Consider the following 13163-nt stretch of genomic DNA (forward strand, 5'->3'; position numbering starts at 1 on the left):
CAGTCCTCCTGAGCTCTAAACTATTGACAAAGACTGTACTTGGCAGTCCTCCTGAGCTCTAAACTATTGACAAAGGCTGTACTTGGCAGTCCTCCTGAGCTCTAAACTATTGACAAAGGCTGTACTTGGCAGTCCTCCTGAGCTCTAAACTATTGACAAAGGCTGTACTTGGCAGTCCTCCTGAGCTCTAAACTATTGACAAAGGCTGTACTTGGCAGTCCTCCTGAGCTCTAAACTATTGACAAAGACTGTACTTGGCAGTCCTCCTGAGCTCTAAACTATTGACAAAGGCTGTACTTGGCAGTCCTCCTGAGCTCTAAACTATTGACAAAGGCTGTACTTGGCAGTCCTCCTGAGCTCTAAACTATTGACAAAGACTGTACTTGGCAGTCCTCCTGAGCTCTAAACTGTTGACAAAGGCTGTACTTGGCAGTCCTCCTGAGCTCTAAACTATTGACAAAGGCTGTACTTGGCATCCAGGGGCACCGAAATGCTGATTTTTATTCCACTTTCCCACCTTATATAAGGAGCTTAATATGGCCGCTAATCCCAACTTTCTGATATTAATAGTTCCGTTCAAGTCTTGAAGCATCTGTACTCGGCCATGTTAGCCACCAGTTGCCTGCTAGCGCCATTAGCCAGTACACTACGGTATATCTTTCGTACATAGCAAAAACTTTAACTATCGGACATATCTGACCCGCTGACTGTATATCGGAATTGCGAGCACTAAGCCGACTGCCCCTCCGACATTTATCCCCCGTAAAAGTATTGGCAGCACATGGCGCAAGAAGAAAATATGCGGTTTTACCTACTTTTTTCGAACAAATAATAAACTCATACTAAGCGAAGCCAAGAAAAGCGTGATAACAAACAAATTCAAGCATTCGCACCGCCGTCAAAGCATGTACAAGGGACGCGGTATACTTATCATTGCCATATATCTTTCTCGGCACTCCTTCCTGACTTACAAGCGCAAAGGGCCCATCACAAGAGTTTTTGTTCTTGCTCTACAGCATCTCCAGTGCTCTTTACGTGCTCTTGCAGTGCTCTTGCAGTGATCTTGCAGTGCTCTTGCAGTGCTGTTTTGCTTGAACACACAATGTGTGTTCTCTAAACTTCCCACCCCATGAGCACTGTTCCCGCGGCTCGCAGTTCCGGTTCGCGATCATCCAAGGAGCCGGAACTCATGCAGCTTTAGATCGTAAAAGCATTTCGTTTTTAGTACGACTCACAATGGCTGAATGCGACGATGCTTGACGCCTATCGGATTTTATTGCCAGCGCAGGAACCGAATTGGGATTGCGGTGCTTCTTAGTTATTCTTTAATGAAAATAGCTGGTAGAGAGCGAAGCAGCATTGCGCACGCAAATGTGGATGCCTACATTCGCAGCCAAACCGTCACATTTGACTAAATTGAAGCTTTTTTTATCTTCATGCTCTTGACTGAAGACCTGGTAATAAATTGGTTGGTTGGTTTGTGGGGTTTAACGTCCCAAAGCAACTCAGGCTATGAGAGACGCCGTAGTGGAGGACTCCGGAAATTTCGACCACCTGAGATTCTTTAACGTGCACTGACATCGCACAGCACACGGACGCCTTGCTTTTCGCCTCCACCGAAAAGCGGCCGCCGAGGCCGGGATTCGATCCCGCGTCCTTGGGAACAGTAGTCGAGCGTCGTAACCACTGCGCCACCCTGGCGGGGGTAATAAATTCATAATAGGCAGTAGTTTTGCGTGATAGTTTTGAGGTCAGCTTACTTGCGCCACTTAGTCTGCTTCACTAATAAAACTATGCTGAAGGTCACGCCTATATGCCCTGTTTCTACTTCGTCAAGCTTTTTGTATAAAACTAGAACATTCACGCCATTGCACTGTATGTAGCTGCGACATTCCTCGCATTCTAGAGAAAACAAAGCCACATTTCAAATGCATGACCGGGCTAAGGGAGTATATTTTTTAGCATACTATGATTCAATATTTATTGATAGTGCTACTATAAATACGCGTTAGTTATTTCTCGTTGGGAGACATATTCCTCTCCCACTTGTTTTCTTCTTATAGACTTTCTATTTCCGGCTTACATTATATAATGTTCAAATAATTACCCTCTCACTGTATCCCTAAACCCGTCACAATGGAAATGAGACCAGAAGTCATTGAAGCAACGACCAAGAAGCTTTTATCATGTCCAGTTCCATTTTGTTGTACATGAGTCGAAATAAATGGAGTGAAATGAATATTTCCAGTGCCACAATCCTGCGCCGCAATGACTTAGCTTCTCCGCAAAAATAGTGTATCTACAGTGCTGCACGCTTTACAGGCGAGCAGCAAGAGATTTACTATTTATTGCGGGAGCTCTTACCAGTGGACGTATACAGCAATCACGATGTTACTTTCAGGATTTCTGCCGCTCGCTCGTTGCACACTCACCATCGCTTGCGGATGCTGTCCTTTCCATTCCTTTGGAAGTACCAGTAAACTGCTTTTTCACACGGGGAGGAGGTAGCCAATACCAATACCGGGTTCAGATTGTCGTCCGCCGCCATGTCCGCATAACAACCAAAACTAATATCCATTTGAAAAGTGCGAGATTGCGGACGGCGACATCATGGGGTGAAGCATTTTTCAGGTGTTAACAACAAAACATTGTTATGATGATGATAAAGAAGAAGAAGACGCTGTTCAATAATTCAACGGGTTTGTTGCGCATGGTCGTGTCGCTGCTTTCATTCCGGGGCACACTGAAGTACGCGAAGGAGAAATCACAGTTGCAGCGGAAGAGCAACCACGAAGAGGTGATCGAGACTCCGAAATACTCATTGCAAAATAAAAATAACTTAAGCCAGGTAAAAGTGTTGCACCTAACGCGACGCTGTTATTACCCAACGTCTTTTATTCTTAATGAAATTGCCCCCCCCCCCCCCCCCATTTTGCATTTTACTAGCTAGAAGAAATAACACCCCTCTACTACACAGAATTCAGCGCCTTCCCAAAAATGAGCTGAAATATATCGCACTGCTGACAAGTAATACGCTCCCCAGGTGAAAAGCTTTCTTCGATCCCATATGTCAAATGCATACAACAAAAAAGTAATAAAGAAAGTGCAAAAATCGGCTGATGATAAGGTCATCCTGTCCTGCTACTTAACTCTCAGGAAAAGTGAAAAGGGACGTAAAATTAAAGTTAAGGCGCGAATGGAGAGAGATAATGTCTCAGTGCGATCAATTTATTGGAGTGGACCGGGATATAGCGGGGGTCTGGGATATAGCGGAGACCGCGCTTACACTGGGTGACACTCGTCTCGCGTAAAGTCAACGTGTAGCACATGCAGCACATGCTTTCTACACATGCCTGTTTTGCACATGTTCACCACGTACAGCTCTAGAGAGGAGCTCTGCACACTTTCATAGGCCGGAACAAACGCGTATGCACGCACTGATCCGGGAAAACTCAAAGTACGCGGAAACATGTCCTGAAGGAGACACACATACACAGCGCAGCCCAAGTAAGCGTGACAGACTTGAATCACATATGCACTTTTAAAGGAGCCTTTTTAACACAAAAACCATCAGCGATGCCCTGCCTGGCGCATAGGGTAGTTTCCGAAAAGAGAGGGTGATTTTCCAACTTACTAAGAGTGATTTCCAAAACCGTCATCACATAAATGCAGTGTCGTTACTTGTAAACAATATAAATAATTGTCTCTGGATGTTGCAGTTAAAGCAGTTCGAACTATCTTTAACTGCGATTTTGTTTAGGTAGCTTTCAAGCCGTGACCGATGGAACAGAGTTCTCTAACGTCACGTTGCAAAGATGGTAGCTAAAATCGTGAACCAGAGACGCAGTCCTGCTGATGGTTAATATCGTTCCGGTACCGATGCATGGCAGCCTACATTGAATTAGCAAATAAAGTTGCAGCGTTCTTGCCAGGAACGTGAGGGAAGCTCGATGAGCATGAGAAACCTTCACGGAACCAACTTAGCTTCTTCATCAGCTCTTTCCTTTCTCGCTATACCACAATGACTAGGTATCCGCTGAAGATTGACGGTGTGGCCGCGGGGGAACGCCTCAGCTAGCCCAAGTATATTTTGCCCAAAAAGTTGTTCTTATGTGCTTGTTATCAAGTACGACCTTTTATGATATACAATGCTCGTCTTTGTTGCGGAATTTATTCCACTGATTTGAGTTCTGCTGCCCCTTGTAGTGGATGGCCTCACGTATACCTGCCGATTCAGTTGCCATGGAAGATGTTTCATGTATGGGTCTAAAGCCGTAGCTGAATGCACTTTCAGACACTATAACGGCTGCTTCTAAATAGGTGTCTGTCACTGATACATCTACGAAATATTCACTGGGTCACTGTGCGTAGATGAGATGTATGGTAGTACCGATTGCTCTGGCCTAACTGTCGCAATGAATTATTTCTGTCGTATTCCAGGAACGCGTTACACGTATGTTGGGTTTTGGAATTAACTATAACAGCATCTCTGATATGTGGTGTGGCACGTAGTTTATATACATCACACTGCGCTGCATCCTGGCAGCTTTAGAGTAGGATGCGTGCGGACGCGCACTACTGTGTTAGTCAGGGAGTAATAGTGATGCCAGGTCAGGTGTCCCGCAATTTAACCTCAGTTTTTTGGGTTGTAAATAAATGCGAGATGCCCAGGCACGGGCCTCATGAAATGCTCCCCGTGTGGAAACCTTGCAGGGAATTCTCAAGCCCACTCTTAAAACATGAGCTGAGCTTTTTCGAGTGTACGCAGAACAAGCAATCTTATCCCGAAAGAACTGCCGCAGTGTATCCGAGATAACCGACCACCAGCGCCTGGTACAGGTGAAATAAAAACCACCGAGATAGACCCTACGATTCTCCAGGAATAGATTTTTTAAAATGATTTTAAAGCAGTCAAGATTTTTGTTTTCTTAGAATCGAGACGCGCTTCATCCAGGACAGGTTGTCGTCTATGTGTCACCAAACTTTTATTGTGTGCATGCATGGAATGAATTGCCCTCACTTGTAATAGTGTACGACACCAAAAACTTGCATATAAAAGCTGAAATGACGCTTCAGTTGGCGATAAAGAAAGCCCCTAAAAATGCAAGTACGCAGACTCTGCGTAATGCGAGAGAGCTGAACAACTACCTCTGCTAGTTCTCTTGAAGCGAAAAAAAAAGTCTGGTATTGCATTATTTAAGATTACATTAAAACTTTATAAATAGTAATCTATTCTCTCGTAATATGAGCAACTTAATACGGGCTGTGACCTTACAGCTTGTCCTGCAATAAAACTACGCTCATGTGCATGTTTCAGCGTTGCACACACACAAAAAAAAAACGTGCCTAAATATTCAGCTTCCATGCGCAGGCTGTAAATGTCACGTACAGAGCAGCGCAGTGGTTGATGACCGGCACTTAATTACAAACCTGTTTCATCCCTACATCAAAGCGGCGGCGGCAGAATATAAACGAAGGAAGCTAGCCTGATGCCCTAGTCACACTGGTTTATAGAGTGTGCGGTGATAAAGATAAAAACGACAGCAACGCCCTCTAGGAGGAGGTTCAGTAGGCGAACGTGTTTGTTACGGGCTTGGCGCCGCTGTGCAATTAGAGCGTAGTGCTCTTTGGAAGTGCCGCCAGCAGCTGGCGCCAGCGCCAAGTTTGACGAAGCGAGGCCGAGAGGAAAATAACGGTAAAATGAGCTAGTGCAAATGCCTCTGTGGACAACGTGCTTCCTGCTCGAGCACGTATTTCATGACGACACATGCAGCTGCAGTTCCACGAACACGCTTTATTCTACACCGTTCATCGTTTTTGCATATGTAGACGGGAAAGCGTCTGAATAAGCCAAAACTTTGCCCACCTAACTCTTCCCGTCGCACACTGGGGCTAAATATCAATTGTTTGTACGTTCGCACGCTTTTTTGCTTGCCTGAGTGAGGGAGTCGGTGAGTCCTAGCGCGAATGCGTGCTTGCGTACGTGTGTTATCCGAGAGAAAAAAAAAGATAAGGGAAAGTGCAAAGGTATAATGCACAGGCCGAATCTACGTAACCCCGTTAAATTTATTTAAGTACTCAATTTACCCAGTGGATGGGATGGAATGGTTCTCCCTAGGTATGCGCCACTGATTTTTTACGTGATGAAGATTACACTTGCTGAACCGAACATGAACTCGAAACGCCATTCATCGAGCCATGTTCGCTTCCGCAGCGACGAACATTGCACTCTTGTTTCTAGCCTTCGTCTTTGTATATATGACCTAGTGTCCTGTTCACATACAAGTGACCTCAGTCCTAGTGGCATCGCAGTTTCCAGCTGTGATCTTTTTTTTTTTTTTTTATCAAACTATGTTTTTGTAGTTGGACAATTTCGCACCCTTATTTTCAAGCTTCTTGAATGATGAAAAATGCAACAGGCTGTACAGCTGTAATACACACGCGCTAAGTTTAAATACAGCAACCAATAGGCTAACACAGAAAAAGCTGCCCTGTGAATTACGTTCATATAATGTGTAGCAGTGCACACAAAACGCATGGTTTATATAATATGGGGCAAATCGTACGGGTTAAATAACGCGGAGTATCGAAAACGTATTTAGCCAAGTAAACATGATTAACCGATGTATTTTCTGCTGCGCGCCCTAGAGCAAAAATACAACTCCACAGAATCGGTGCACTCTAATCGCGTTTGTCCACAGGTAGTATCACTGTACTTTTTTTTTTTTTTTTTACATAATGAAAAAAGCAAGGAGGGGCCAGGAGATCAATGGAGGAAAGCAAGCAGCGTACCTTGGCTCCTATGAGGTCCTTTCTGTTCTCAATGATTCCCCACGGTGCGATGCCGATCGCAACCACTCGACCCCGAAGCTGCGGAGTCCGTTCAGTCAAGAGCGCTTCTCCCACATGACGCGTCACACCTGAAATGTAGTGGTGGACTTCAATCCCAGGTCTTGGCTTCGTTTCAGAGCAAGGAAGCACTCGCTGCTAACAAGCCAGAGAAAGGAGGCCGTCGTGTTTGTTCGTTTCCAGCCTGCTCTGGAAGGATATACAGCGCAGTGGATTTGTACCTAACTTGGAGATAGGCAGCAGTTTGTTGAAATTGTGAATTTCTCATCAGTAACGCTATCTGTGACTTCTGGTGCCTTGGGGTCGCTATTGATTTTTATATAAATCAATAATTTGCGTAATGTCATTCATGATGACGTTGCTATCCGATTGCTCGCGGATGATTGTGTGGTTTTTAAGAACATTACAGAGCCTAATGATCATACAATGTTACAAGCACACCTAGATGCTATTCATGAGTGGTGTACACAATGGGGAATGCAATTTATACACACAAAAAAAACAGTTCTATTGCTAGTTACAAAGAAGAAATCTATTAGCACCAGATGTTACTTACTTAACGACAATATTATACCAGAAGTTGACGCGCATAAATATATTGGTGTGACGTTAACTAATAAACTAACCTGGTCTCCGCACATATCTGCCATTTGTTCTTCCGCTCTCGATAAGCAATTCCCGCTAAAGAGGAAACTTAAAGGTGCACCTGTCCAAGCTAAGCTTCTAACTTATGATGCCTGCATTAAAGCCAAGCTAGAATATGCCTCCATTGTATGGGATCCGCACAATACGAAGGAAATACTACAGCTCGAGCAAGTCCAGAAAAAAGCTGTTCGGTATATTTTTAGCAAATATAAAAGGAACTATTCTCTTTCCCTAATAATGAGGCAGCATAAGTTAGAATCATTTGAATCTCGACGAAAAATTAGCCGGCTCACTTTTTTGCATAGCTGCTTTTCAGGTACGCTGAGGTTAAACATGTTAAATGGAAGGAAGGAACAGCTCAAACGGAGAAAGGCGAGACAGACACATGAGCTGAGACAGACACAGCTCATGTGTCTGTCTTGCCTTCCTACACGTCCAGTCCGTTTGAGCTGTTCCTTCCTTCCATTCAACATGAACCAACCAGCCCGACAAAGCCCTCTTCTTGAGGTTAAACATGCCAGACTACGTTAGGCCACATTACACCAGTAAACCTGGACGCACACACCCTCACTTTTTGGCTCCAATTTTTGCACGAACAAATACCTTTAAACATAGTTTTTTTTTTTTTTTTCCAGAACTACCAGTGAATAGAATTTCTTGTCTTCGCACATTTTCGCAGCCAGTGACTTGGTAAAGAATTGGAACGTCAATTCTTGTGTTGTTAATTGTACATCACTCGTTATGAATTTTTGTATGAAATTTGTCTTTGATAGAGTCATATATGCTTGGTATATGTGTATTTATTTTTTTGCCGCGGATGCCCCTCCTGCCTAGACAACGTATATGTATGGTCTGCAGTATCTACAAATAAAAATAAAAATAAAAATTGGACCGCACTTTTGCAGTGGCAATCGAACCTAGCGAGAATCATGGATACTAAGTCGGACAAGTTACCTCATTGAAATGCAGGACCTCATTCGACTCGCTCTAGTGGAGCTTCATATCTATCTTTGTCGGGTGGTAGAACATAACTGTATAGTAATGACTGTGTACTGACCGGAACTGTCTGCCTGTCGGTGGGATGCTGGCTGTAAAACCGTGTGCAGGAGCTCCCAACTTATACAGAAGAGTTCAGATAATCGAAACCACCGCGACCTTTGGATCGCGATCCAGGTCACTCGTAGGCCAAGTAAGCACATTCGTAAGGCTTAGTTAAAGCTCTGATATATATATATATATATATATATATATATATATATATATATATATATATATATATATATATATATATATATATATATATATATATATATATATATATATATATATATATATATATATATATATATATATATATATATATATATATATATATATATATATATATATATATATATCTGTCGAGTTGTCGTTCATCTAATGCGGTTGACTACAATCGACAGCATGCGAATGAGTCTGCGCGAACCGACACCGGGTTTAGCTCATATAATTTGCATTTGGCCTAATAACGCTAAATCGGCAGTTATTTCTGTTTAAGTATCGATTCTTGGGTTAGGATCTCATCGGCGTCGCATCGTTGTCTCTTTTTTTTTCTACTCTTTAATGGTTTTTCTTTCAGGTGGTAGAGCTAACGACTTCATTCCGACTAATGAACGCCGCATAGTAGAAAACAAAAGCCCGGTGCCTCTTCTATGGGCCATCGGCTTTGTTAACGTTTGGTAGAACGCCAACGTATTCCAAATGTAGTTGCACCATATGAACAGTAATTAGCCACTTAAGTATACACATTATTAAGGTATCGTTACCCAACGTCTGTTTTTCTGTTAGCCGCTTTTGATTCAGAATAAATAAACACAAGCCACGTGATTACCGCAGGTGCCTTATCTGCACGTTTCTGTGCTTAGCCGAAGAGCTGGATAACGAGAATGAATACATCCGTATTGCACCACACACCACACGCAGATAAAAAATGAAGTAGTCCGAGTACGTGGGTGCTGTAAAACTACAGGGAACAAAATTGTAGACGATGTACCCGTATTGGTTCCGCCAGTGAATATCCAGGCGCCGGTGGTCTTTGCAGCGCGTACCAGGCCCCTGCACAGCACTTTCTTCAGCTTGGCCTGCAGGTGGAAGTTGGCCTTCCCACCGTGCACTGTGATGAGCAGCTTGGGCAGCTCCAGCTGCCACTCGCGCGTCAGCAGCTGAAGCACGTGCTCCGGACGGCTGTCGCTCACCAGGCGCACGTACTGCGTAGAACCATGCAGATGCAGGATTCAAAACATGAATGCCTCGCCTTTATGCGAACACGTTTGTTTTAGAAGTGTGAGTTGCCTACGCTCATTGTGCGCGTGTTACGTATAAGTGATTTGGCAAACTGACAGAAAAACACAATCGGGAGCAATATTTCGAAACGAAAGCTTCATTGGGCTAGCTGCGGCGCGTTTCGCATACGCCGCAGTTTGACCTTCAGCCGACCTTCAACTACCTGCCTAACGGCTTGCGGCCTGCTCGCCGCCAGCTTCTTCTTCTCACGTGTAGTGCATGGAGCGGGCGGCGCTTCTTGTTGTTATTGTTGTTCTGCTCTCAATTGATGGCACATACCCACACAAGGAGATAGGCCAAGAATTGGGGTGCAGAGATGTTTGTTTTTCAGATGTATAATTACGTCGCCGCGCTTCTTTCTTCTGCTGCTGCTGCTTCGCTTCTTCTTCTACATCGCACGCCTGATTCTTCATCTTCACACATCAAGAAAACTTCATTCGTACCGGTACATACCGACGGGCTGCGCGGAGAACCGCGCCTGACGTCAGAACTTAGCTATGCGACTCACTGCGCATGCGCGCGATGCTCTTCAGCTTCAGCTGTACCGCAACGGGGGATATAAGCCGTGGAGCATCCGCTTGATTGTGAAGGCGTATATATACGGTAAGAATTACGGCGAATTTCTAGGGCTATGCCATGGATGAGACAGCAACGCTTCGAGCTAGCGCTCGCTACACTCGCCTACAAGCTGAATCTGCTCCTCCTGCCGAAATCGCTCGACTTGAAGAAGCGGCACACAGGAAAATTAAAGCTGAGAGAGCTAAACGAGCTATGCAAACTCCCGAGGAGCGAGAAGAGAGGCCTGCAAAGCGGCGACGCAAACGGGCGGTGAAGAATGTGCAACAATCGACAAGAACAACAATTGAAAAACTATTCGGTCTCATTCACGACGACTACAGCTTTCGCTTTGTGCATCCTGCCTTAGCTCAGTTAAGCCATAGTCACTTTGTTTTCTTGAAGCCCATGCTTATGAGAGGTATGCAAGTTCCTTTATGAGGGCTACGTGATTCTGGTAATTATTGCCACCTAGTATAGCGGTGAGCTTTAATGCTCCCCTCTGAATAAGCGGTTTACCCAGTCGACTACACCAGGAGGAAAACCTTTTTGCTCCCCTACGCTGTTGTCGATGAGTTAAACCACTTATTTCTTTTAACGAGAGGTTAATTGAACAATCACCAATCGCGCGGACTCTACATGCGGACGTGTCTGATATTCCGCTTGAAATATCGCATATCGATCTCTCCGCTCTTCGTGACAAAGTTATAGTGTTCTTTCATCACAAAAACGAACTTGTTCATGTACATATTTCATGTACAGAAACGAACAGATAAATAACCGCGTAGAATATGAACTCATGAGCATAAAATACTGTTTTTACCAGATACAAGCGGCGCAACACATCTGCGAAGTACCCATTCTGAAAACATAATATCATAACGCGTCGTCATGAGGCTCACTTTCCAGTAACAGGCATCTCGGTTGCCTTGGCTTGCCGGAAAACGTCACAGTTTGCTTAAGCTCGTTAAACATTTGCAGAGTATTTTTTTTTTATCTGAGCCTTGAAAATTGCAAAATTCATCGCAAAGAAAAACAATTTTCTGAGCTACGGCAATGACGGCACAAAAAAATGAGGGAGGGGTTCGAAACTCCTCGCTGCAAAATACAACGAGAACAATGTACCTTCTCTCATTTCACCTCCTTCGCGCAGCCGCTACCTGCAGTCAGTTTAATGGTATACTAGTGGCAAATAAACGAGCCTAAATCAACAACACGTGGTTACAACCTATAAGTGGCACCACGAGCAATACGTGGTAGAAAGAATGATACCCTGAAAGCTAAAAACAAAAAACAAAGATACGGGGTACGAAGCTAAAGCCACAATGCCAAAACTGCGCAAGCACATTGTTCACGGCTCCCGTTCAGGGATGCGCCTAAAGAGTGGCTTTTTGTATAAGCTTCAGACGATTCACGCTGGCTCGACAGTGCTGATCTTCTTCGTATGCGAGAGAGAAATTTTCGAGAGGTAGACAGGCACATTCATTCTTCTTTTGTCAGTCTCCTTCCCCGCAGTTTCATCCTGTCTTGATAACAAAAGATGGTCGCCGGAGGAAGAAGAGGAGGAGGTTGTGAAATAAAGGCAGAATGCTTTAACTGTTTCGCTCTTTCTCCTAACTGCTGCTGAAAAAAAAAAAAGAACTAAATGTTTCGAGTGAAAGAATGGAGAGCAGGAGAAAAAAAAAAAGATGCGGGAATGTCATCTCTTAATGGTTGCCACGACGTTTTACGCATATGCGTGCTTAAAGGGGTTGTCATGGGCAACTACAGCAATTTTTCATCCTGGAAAAGCATTAATAAAAGCTTAGTATTCAAATTACTCTAAATATTATTCTAAATTGTACTCAACGCATGCAGATTCCATTTTTTTTATGCACCTCAAGCAGTGTGCAAATTTACAGCAGACAGAGAGGAAAAAGTTTTATGCAGAATGGATGACGATAATTGTGTACCTAACTTTCTTCGATTATCCTGCAGCATCTGACGTGCTCGTGCCATGGGGATACCGAAAAATTCCGTGACAGAGCTGCCCCACTCAAATCTCATTTTTTAATTACCCAGCAATTTCTCCTGGTGTTAGCTTTCGGTATTTTGCACCGGTATTTTGCACTTTCGAGTGCGCAAAAGAAACATTATAAGCAGCTCTCTATCCATTTTAAGCTCAAAGACCGAACTTCGGTCGCCTTAGCCGAGGTACCTTGTTGAGAAAGTAGCCGGTGAACTCACCTGCGCCTTGAGCGGGTGTGATGTTCCCTGGAACTCTATGGTGCCGAAAGCGTTGGTCGGCGACACCTCCGTGTGTCTCGATATCGACCAGTGCTCCTCAGTCTCCGGCGGCTGTGGTTGGCTCCCTTGTGACGTCAGAGATGGCCGCGCCGACAACGTGTGACCGCTTAGAAGCTCACCACACCCGCATCTGTGCACAAAAGAGCAAGGAAAAACAGGAAAATCAACTTTACTGGAAGTATATTCTTGTACATTGCAAATCCTTCAACGAAAGTTTTAAAAATGTGTATTCAGAGAGCAGAGCAGAAGCTTTTAGCAAATTGAATATAGCTAAATCTCATTAATCTTGCACGGTTGTGGTTCTTCGCCGAACATTAACCTAAGAAATTTTATTTTCCACTATGTCGAAGCAACTGTCTCCGCCTCGTAAGGAAAAACTGTTTTAAGGAATGACAAAATATTTAACTGCCACTAAAAAATTTCGGCTAAAAGAGGGAACAGGAAATATTGAAATTTAGAAAAAGCAGTCTTTGCCCAAGGTTGAATAATAACCTACCCATTTATGA

General features: G+C 44.0%; 1 protein-coding gene across 1 annotated transcript in view; it reads right to left on the reverse strand.

Moving 5' to 3' along the window:
- Trpm (transient receptor potential cation channel, subfamily M) overlaps positions 1 to 13163 on the reverse strand; it is a 66302-nt gene that overhangs the window by 35653 nt on the left and 17486 nt on the right. The window contains exons 3-5 of the mRNA XM_084592150.1: positions 12598 to 12787; positions 9527 to 9740; positions 6793 to 6920 (exon numbers count right to left, since the gene is read on the reverse strand). Coding sequence (XP_084448276.1) covers positions 6793 to 6920; positions 9527 to 9740; positions 12598 to 12787 — 532 coding nt within the window. The remainder of the gene's footprint in view (positions 1 to 6792; positions 6921 to 9526; positions 9741 to 12597; positions 12788 to 13163) is intronic.

Source organism: Amblyomma maculatum, chromosome 2 (genome assembly GCF_055883805.1).
Source record: "Amblyomma maculatum isolate TAMU_Amacu chromosome 2, ASM5588380v1, whole genome shotgun sequence".
NCBI classification, from domain to species: domain Eukaryota; kingdom Metazoa; phylum Arthropoda; class Arachnida; order Ixodida; family Ixodidae; genus Amblyomma; species Amblyomma maculatum.